Below are 9513 nucleotides of genomic sequence, written 5' to 3'. Positions count from 1 at the left end.
GCTGATAGACATACAGTTAAGGCTTGTGAGATTGGAACCTTCCCATCTGTTTTTTAAATTTCTTTTTGACTTCTTTTAAAGTGATTTCTAAAGTGAACTTTGTTAAAGCTTGTGTTTAGGGACACTGAGATGACAAATCAGTGCATGCTTAATTGTGTAACTTAGCATCTTCATCGTTTGACATGCCATTGCAAATTTGACTTGACTGTTTTTTCCTTCTAATTGTAGCTGTTTCTTCAGTGCCATTCCCAATTTACTCAGCTCCTCTTCCTCCAGTCAGTGAGGTGGGAGAAGCTGGTGCCGTTCTTCCACCTTACTCTTGTGATCCCAGTGGCAGTGATCTGCCTCGAGGTAATGACGGTATTTTGTGGTTTTACTAGTGCTGCTCTTCAGCACACTTCTGACTTGTGTTCTCCATGGAAACTTAACAGCATATCTATAGTGAGAAGAAATGGTTCTTTGCAGCTCACAGAGAGTGAGAAATAATACTATGGATGCTTATGCTAAAAATGTTTTAATTCCCAGTTCTGAATAGCAAGTTCACACCTGACTCAAATATGTGATTACTGCAGCTTTAGACATCATCCTGAAGAAATTAATACCAAGGGAGAGGGTGCATGGCCTATATCATACTGGTTCTTGGGGGAGTAATCATTTTTCTGATAACTGATTTAAAAAAAAAAAAAAAAAAACAAACCATAAAATCTGTGTATTTATAAAGTCATGCTGTTGCACAGTTCAGTGGGCTGTTGTGGTGTTTTCCTGTATGGCTCCAAGATGTCATTCTTTGGTATCATAAATGAGGGATAAAGTGTTGGGTCATCTTGTTCCTTGGGTACGTTGGACTTTTCATATACTGTCATCAATAATGACAGTGTTTAAGGTACATTTCAGCTGTTAAGCAAAGAGCATGCAAAGGCCAACTTAGTGCCTACCAGCAGAGAGATCAGAAAGAGCTTTCAGCTTTATCGGCTGAAAGTGGATTTCATTTTGAAAGTGGTAATCTTTAGTCAACTTGCACGGTATGCTGATATTCTTAAAATGTAAGAGCAAGGTTGCATCAGACAGCCAAGCTTGATAAGCAGTGCAACAGTCATATACATATTAGATTTTTTTTTATTGTTATTAATTTATCCCCGCATTCTGCCATGTTTATGTCTCACAAGGCATAAATGGAGCCTGTAATTCATAGACCTTTGTTTAATAACTGAAAGATCAAGTGTCTGCTGTCCTTATTGTAAGCTAAGTGCCTCTCCACTACAGGAATAACAGTTCTGCTTGCTGTTATGCTATGTAACTTGTTTTTATCTAGGAGGGGAATGCTGTGGTGCCCAAGCGTGCCACCATTGCATCGCTGCACACATCTAAATAGGCAGATAAATCTATTCCGTGATGCAGTGTCTTGTCTTAGCTAATAAGGATTGTTGGTTGTGTGTAGTTTTGGACAGAGTAGCTGTAGCCTACTCTGAAGAGCAGCAGTGCAAGACTGGCTGGCTGTACATGTGTCTGATGTTCAAGCAATGTGTGTTATCTCTGTACATTGCTTGAAGTATACAGGCTTTTTAAATATCCCCCATACACTGGCTATGTTGAAAGTCTGTGTGTCATAGCTGGCTTATTCTAATAGCCGTTTATAGATACAGCAGATGACATGATTTTGTCAGACTTACTACCTTTAGTTCAGGTTCCTGAAGCTCCCATGTTCTCTGTTGATGGAGAGAGTAGCTTTTCATTCAGGGATGAGTGATGGAAAGAACTGGCTGCATATAGGTAGGGTCTGTGAAATCCAGGTATTCCTTCTTGCACTGTTTTGAAAAGTGTAGTTTCACTATAACTGTCTGCCTTGATTTCTTCCCCACATTCCCCCCTCCGCCTCCCCCCCAAAAAAAACACAAACAAACAAACCCAAAACAACCAAACAAAAAAAAAGCCCAAACCCACTTCTGTTGCATCAGAATGTAAAGCTTTTGGCTTCTATTCCAAAATCCGTAGACTTGAAGAGGGAGTATAAAATATTTTAGTAATGCAAATTGTTTTCATGCTCGATTCAATGTATTGCCATCTGAAGTATCTCTTTTGACCCTGTGTGGGACTTTCCTCCTCCTCAACGTGCTAATCCTAAAGGGCTAATTTCAGATATGATAAAGAGCTGCTCTTGATCTCTACAGTTTGAGTAGCTACATCTGGTAGGTTACAGAACAACTTCGGGCTGAAATTCTGTGGGTTCTTTTGGATGCATTTACAATGTACCATGCTTGTCTTGTCAGAAGTTGATCTGGAAAAAGACAGTTTCCAAAATAATGTGGCGTGGCTGTTCAAATGCCTGCTACTTCACAGGTACTGCTAACGTGCTCTGCAATAACTCTGTTTTCTTGAGGTACTCTTAATTCTTGGTTTTGTTAATCTTTAATATTCTGTTTTCCAATTCCCTGTTGTAGTAGTATTGCTCTAGATGATACTATGCACACATCTGAGTTAATGGGTTTCAGCTTTAGTTGAAGGCCCGTAACTGAATCTTTCAGCACTTGGGAGAATTGGGCATTAAGTGTACTGACAAGAATCTGGAGTGGATGTGGATTAATAACCTTTTCAGGCCCTGCCTGTAGCTCTTCAGCTGAGTCATTCCATAATATTGGCCATGTCCCTCTTGGCACAGACTTTAGAAATCTTTTTTTTTTTTTTAAGGATTTGAAGGTTGGTAGTGCATAAGGAATTGCATGTAACATTTCTATTGTCACACTGCTATATTATAATCTATATGGCCTTTGAGTTAAAAAATCCATAAACTTTGGAGTAGTGCAGGTTAACATACCTGGGTACACTTGATGCAGCGTTCTGTGCGCTTTACTGAAGATACTTGCAGGCTTGGTATTTGGGCTGGAGTAGACTGGAGTCCTGGACCTGGGAGGAAAACCTGCCATGTCCCTTAGTATTCCTTTGGTGCATCTGCGTTAGTTCCAGTTTTCAGTGTCTCTTGGGTCTCGCTCTTTAATGGAGCTTAGGGCTCGTGAAGCATGTTCATTAACATGTTGACCTTAGGTGTCCTACCCTTGCCGGCTCCTTTGTGTTTGAAGGAGTTGCTGATCAAAGATGACTTGGTGTTACTGTGTTCCAGAGGCCACAGTAGTGCTCAGGATTGACCCAAGCCTCCCACCGGCACAGTAGAAATTTTATCTTGATTTTTTTCCTGATGCACTGTAAGATGAGATTGTTATGAGTAGTCAACATGGTCTGCATGTTTTCGTGTCAGGGTGGCTAACTTTTTTTTGGCTCAGCGGTTGCTTCATAAGGGTGTCTTGTTTTAGTGACTATTGACTTGATTTTGAGACATCTAAAAGAGGAATATAAACAAAAACTGGTCTCCTACTGTACTGGCTTCTGTTCCAGCATTCCACAGACGTCAGTATTTCCAGTATCAGTTTGTCACTTCAGTCTCCCAGCTCTTCCTTTGTACTGTTATCGCTGCTATGGAGCAGCTGTTTCATTCAGCTCTTTGCTTGTTTTGCATATATTTGCATAAACAATTGAAGAACAAAATCAGATTTATTTTTTTTTTTAAAGAAGAAAACCACTTGTTCCAAATGTAGATGCAGTTTCAGCTAGATACTAAAAAGTTGGCGTTTATGTGAGCCTTTGGGTTATTTTTGATATTTTACTGACTGTGGTCAATGTTACAGCCAAATCACTGGCACTTTCTGGAGCAAGCTTACAGCTGTAAGATGTAAGGAGGGATCTGTGCGCGCTTCCTAAAATAGCTGCGTGGATTGTTGCCCTGATCAAATATGCTGAACAGTAAAAGAGTTGAGAATTGGCAGCAGCCACAGAGGAACAAATCTTTGTGCGTTTCAAGAGTGGCGTTTGCATTTCTGACGCTGTGCCTATCTGCAGCAAAATACAATGCGCAGGGCTGGGAAAGTGTGGCAGATGGGTGGAGAGGGAAGCAACGTGGAGTCACGGCCCTGGTCTAGGGGAAAGAGGGGAAATGGCAAGAAGGTGGTCTGTATGGTAGCTCTGGAGGTGTGGCTAAGATGAAGGCCTTAGTGGCTTGCTCCTTTTGAGTTGTCTCCCTGCTGTCCCTTTCAGTTCCCAGCAGTACTAAAGCAAAGTCTGTGTGTGCACACACACGTGAACCTACTGCTGTGGAATGGGCTGGTTTGCTCTTCCTGAGCCTTTAAAACAAATCTGTGTTTGAATCTGAGAAATCAAGAATTTTTCTCAAGCGCAGTTCCAGAACTGCATCCTAGGATTAAAATGTGCACTCTGTTTCCCTTTCAATGGTCAACTTTAAAGGTTGAAAACTGCTTCACTGGTTTCAGAAAGCTGCAAATGCGTTTCCAAGTCCAAACCCTGTTGTTCTTGGAGCAGGGTTTCAAAGTTCCTCCACACATCTGGGATTGATTCTCAGTGTATCATGTATTTGCCTGGGGGCAAATTATTCAGTACATAGAAGACAGAAGTAAAAGACTACTTGCAAGAAAGCAGGGAACTCTGAGTACCCTTGTGCGGAAGGGGCTACACACACCCCCATTTTCTCCTCCGCACACCCCCCCCATTTTCTGACTTGATATAACAATTGGGGGGACCCCCAAAACTAGGTCCGAAGGTTTTAGGATTGCTCTGTGTGTTGTCCACATTGATGTGTCTCTGGTCATTGCTCAATAAAGTTCTGAAGATGAAGATAGTGGCAGAACAAGACTTAACTCTGGGCGGAAGGTGTGTGAAGCTGGTGTCTACATGGAGTTGGCCCGTTGTCTCGCATGCCAGCCCAGTCTGGGTATTTGCAGTATGTATGCAGAGTGTGCATATAATATGTGTACACTGGGAGTGAATTGTCACTTGCGTATGAGAAGGCTGCTCCTGGCTGTCTGCATGCTTCCAAATCCTTCCTCATTTCTGTAGTGAGGTTGTGAGGGAGTGCTTTTAGTGCTTAACTTAATTTAGGGGCTCATAAGCAAATTCTTAGTTGATAAAATACGTTTTCGTCTAAAACCCCACCCTAAATAGGAAGGCAGAATTGCTTAAGTCATAGTTGCTTAGACAGTGGAGGCTTGTAACACACTGACAATTATCACTTGAGTAATAAAGATGAATAAACCACAATTAAAGATAATGTAATTGTTGAAGTTAAATAATAAGTTGGTCAGACAAATGCTTTACTATTGCACAAATATCTAACTGGATTAGCTTAAAAAGATAAACTGGTTTTAACAACTAATATTCAAGATATGTTCTTTACCCTTGAAACTTTAAAGTAGTGCTAAAATACTGTTACTCATTAAGTTAGAGTAACTTAAAATAAAATGCTCTTGATGTGTGTAAATATCTTCTTGCTTCTTGGTTTATACTATTTTGCCCTTTAATGTAATGTTCTTTAATTTCAGATACAAAGGTCTTGCGGTATTATTTTAATCTGGGATTGCAAGTAAGTGCTTTTAAAATGAGTATAGTAAATTGCCCGTAAAAACTGCTGCTTTTCTTGACAAATGTACTGATGTGTTTAAGACTTCCAAGTGTGCTAAATGTGCATCCTGTGCACTTGACTATTAATGCATATAGGCTTGCTTGATGGAGATTAAAGTATGGCTCAGGAAGTGAAGTTCTGACTCAAAATGTGAATCACACTACTGTGTATGTTTAGTTGTTGTACTTTAGGTTGTGGTGTTGAGTTTTTTGGTTTTGTTTTTGGGGAGCATGGTGGATAAATACTGCTCTTTCTGTGAAGATAAGGGGAGGCACCTGAGCCATTCTTAGGAAAATTTGTGTACTTAGACAAGACCTCAAAGACCATTAGGGATGCGTGGTTTTGAGTCTTCCAGGACTTGTACAGCTGTGTTTAGACTGGTTAGCACCACTTCTCTGTGTCCTGGGAGCTCTTACTCTGCTGAAGCACAGCAAGCAGTCTGTGCAGTTTCTCTGCACAAGCAGTCATATGCAGTTTCAGTGCTGCTGCTCAGGGAAGTAAAGGAAGTCATGTCAGCTTCTTCAACTGAAGAAATAGGAACAATCTCTTCATATATGACTTAGTCAATAGGTGGGAATCTTTCTCTGTAAAGATTTCTGACACAACAGCAGTGTGAAACTGAGGTGACTGTTGCTGCAGGTATTGCAATACCTTTTCTGGTAAGCTGTATTGGGGTTTTTTGGTGTGCATAGTATCTTAACGGGCTAGGAAGGAAAAAATGCACTTCTAATTTTAGATCGGAAACACGTAGTGATTTGGAGGAGGGATGGAGTGTATGTGGTTGTATGCATGACCTTGTATTTTTTCCTTGTCTCAAAGTATTGTCATCAGAGCTATTGGCCTTCCATGATGTATGTACAGCCAGTGCTGCCACCATCACCTGTGGAAGTTTATCCAGCATATGCTGAGCCAGCTCCTGTCCTAGATCAGTCAGTACCTCAGCTCTACACTGATGCTGGGCGAACTGAAGTCCACCAGGTTCCCTTGGAAGCACCTGCAAATGGTTAGTATCTGAGTATTAGGCCACATAAACAACTAATGAGAATTGAAGGAATAGGTTTTCAGAGCATGACTGCTCATAGGAGCTGCTTGCCTGCAGCTTTGTGATTCTGTAGGAAGTGTGAGGTTGGGAGGACACAGAGTAAGCCTTGTAAGGGGTCCTCACAAGTTCTTCGCTATCTGTGATGCTACAAGTATGTCAGAGTCACTGGTGTAGCCATCAATGTGTCAAGGGCTTTATAAAGCCATAAAAAGGAAGAAGTAATTGGTTCTAGGCCTGTACTAGGTATGCTATCTTGGGAGAACTTTTTCTAAAACTGTGAAGGAATCTGTTTGCTTACTGATAAGCAAATAGTCATGGTATCAAAACACCATGCCTGTATTTAAAGTAAAGGAGACACTTGAGTTTTGGTAAGCCCTGAGCGTTGGTACTTCAACTCCAGGGTAACTTTTAAATGGAAGATGTTGCAAACCTTGGTTTTAGCCTCAGCTGTTGTCCTGATTTCAGCTGGGATTTTTCTTCTAGTGGCTGCTGTGTTGGACTTAGTATGAGAATAATGTTGACGAGCAACAAGTAAAACAGTATGTCTTAAGTAATGCTTATATTAAGTCAAGGACTTTTCAGCTTCCCATAGAAGCTGAGAGAGAGCACAGACAGGACAAGGTGGCCAAAGGAATATTCCATACCATAGACTTGTACTCAGTATATACATGGGGGTTGGCTGGGGGGGGCAGGGATCTGCAATTGCTGCTTGGGACAGGCTGGGCAATCGATCATCAGGTGGTGAGAGCAATTGTATTGCATCCCTTTTTTTTGTATATTCTTTTATTGTTAATATTTTTCTCTTCCATTACCATTATATTAAACTGTCTTTATCTCAGCCCACAAGGTTGGGGTTTTGGTTTTTTGTTGTTTGGTTGTTTTCCTTTTTCTCCCTCTTGGGAGAAACCCATCTCCCTCTCTTCTCCCTGGGGGGAGGGAGGGAGTGAATGGCTGTGTGGTCCTAGTTGCCAGCTGGGGTTAAACCATGACAGCTGTTACCTCTTGAGTAGCCCTTATTGCTAGCTGTGTCTCTTACTGTGCATAAAATTTACAGCAAAACTTAGTTTCACCTAGCAGCTTGGTAAAAAGCTTGTAGATACACTTGGTGATAAATAGGAGGACTGTATTAAATGAGGAAAAAGATGTCAAAAAGGTCAGATGCCTGGCTCATTAAAATCTAAGAAACATGGCAGTGTTGGAAAGGAGCGCATCATAACAAAGCTGTTGCTCAGAGGCATAGATGCTTATTGCTCTGATAAGGCTTCAGCCTGTTCAGCTAGGGTGGTTCTTTTGCACAGATTAATGTCATATGGTCAGAAATCAAATAGGGGAAGAATAAAATAGAATAGATTCATAGAATGGTTAGGGTAGAAGGGACCTTGAAGATCATCCAAGCCTGCTGCCATGACCAGGGACACCTCCCACTTAGACCAGGTTGCTCCAAGCCCCATCCAGCCTGGCCTTGAACACCTTCAGGGATGGGGCATCCACAGCTTCTCAGGGCAATCTCTTTCAGTGCCTCATTACCCATATTTTAGCTCTTTACCTGAGTTCCTGTTGAAAAAGCCGCCCCTCCGAAGCAGAATGCTGCTATGCAATTCTTGAACAGAGTTTAGCGAGAAGTTGAGCAAGTTGTCCTCTAGTCTAACTTAGGACCCAAAGTGATTTTGACCCCTCCATTAGATTACAATTTTACACCCTCTAAATGGATTTTTCCCTTTTGGCCACCAAAATAATGCTGTGTTCACCATAGTGAAAGTCTGCATTAAAAAGGCCATAGATAAGATAAAATATGGTAAGAGTGTGTCTTTTGTTCTGTGTTTTTAAGGTAACTTTCAAAATTCAGAGCCTCCACCCCTGTCCTACGGGCCAGTATATTACCCAGTCGTGTCGGACCCCTTCAGCCAGCAGTCTCTTCCTGGGTTTGATTCTTTAGTACCCGCGTATCGCTATGTTGGTACCTGGCATCCTGTAAATCCACCATATGGAAACTCTCCACAAATTGCTAATGCTGTAAGTTCCGGACCGCTGCACCAAGTCAGCTATATTGCCTCACCTAACCCTGCACCTCATGATGTGCCTCAAGGAATGTAAATCTGGGAGCTATAAGCTCACTGTTTGCCCTTGGTTTCTCTTGTTTCTTGTTTGTCAACTATATGTTAATACTGGTTTGTGAATGTGTCTTAGTGTGCTGGGTCAGTTGATTAAACTGCATTCCAATTTCCCGTTTCTCTTTAGGTTTATGCTAGTGATAGTTGACTTGACAAGATGTTGTTTTAGTTGATGTAGGAAACTGTCGGAAAAGAATATACACAAACTATAGTGCAGGGAACACAAAGCTTGAATTGGACTACATAAAGTATGTGTAAAAACATATGCTATCACTAAAGGAATGTAGCATCATGTACCTCTGTGAGGAGTTGCACTGGAACACTTAGACACACCTGGTTCTTTTTTAAGCACTGAAATAGGCTGCATTACAATGACAGATAAAAATTGGGCACAGGGTCATTAGAGGATGAAAATGTTTGAAATAGATTGGCTTTCTCAGATTTCACAAAACAAAGCTACTTTGCCAGTAGTGGTCACATAATTGTAATAGCTGTATTCCTCCTGATTAATTTCATTCTGCTTAGGTTTTGTATCTCTTGAAAGCGTAAGAATACTGTTTTGATCTGTTGTATATTGCTGTTTGTCTGTAAGATTTGTTTTGTGAAAGCTGTTGCACAAATGGTGGTAGTCTTGGTGTTTGGTTTGCACTGATAGCACATAATAAAAGCATTGAACACATGAAAATGAGTGGTCATTTATCACTGGCAGGTTATGTTCCTGACAACTAGTTGTTCAACAGCCTGAAGAATGAAGGCTGAACAGGACTGAAGAAATGTAGTTGTCTTTTGTGGGATAAAGCTGCTCTAGCCTTCTCTGAGAAAACAGCAAAAGCTTTCAGCATGAGAACGAAGTGCAGTGGAAAGCTCTAGCGCTGTCTTTGATAAATTTAGGAAGAAGA

At 41.2% G+C, this 9513-nt stretch overlaps 1 protein-coding gene across 1 annotated transcript in view; it reads left to right on the top strand.

Moving 5' to 3' along the window:
- Positions 1-9292, top strand: part of ALG13 (ALG13 UDP-N-acetylglucosaminyltransferase subunit) — a 31204-nt gene extending 21912 nt beyond the window's left edge. The window contains exons 25-28 of the mRNA XM_074602149.1: positions 229-351; positions 5382-5422; positions 6281-6464; positions 8332-9292. Coding sequence (XP_074458250.1) covers positions 229-351; positions 5382-5422; positions 6281-6464; positions 8332-8597 — 614 coding nt within the window. The 3' untranslated portion in view covers positions 8598-9292. The remainder of the gene's footprint in view (positions 1-228; positions 352-5381; positions 5423-6280; positions 6465-8331) is intronic.
- The last annotated feature ends 221 nt before the right edge of the window (positions 9293-9513 follow it).

Source organism: Larus michahellis, chromosome 9, assembly GCF_964199755.1.
Source record: "Larus michahellis chromosome 9, bLarMic1.1, whole genome shotgun sequence".
Taxonomy (NCBI): Eukaryota; Metazoa; Chordata; class Aves; order Charadriiformes; family Laridae; genus Larus; species Larus michahellis.
Note: the sequence above shows the minus strand (reverse complement) of the source record. Positions and strands in the feature narration are given on the sequence as shown.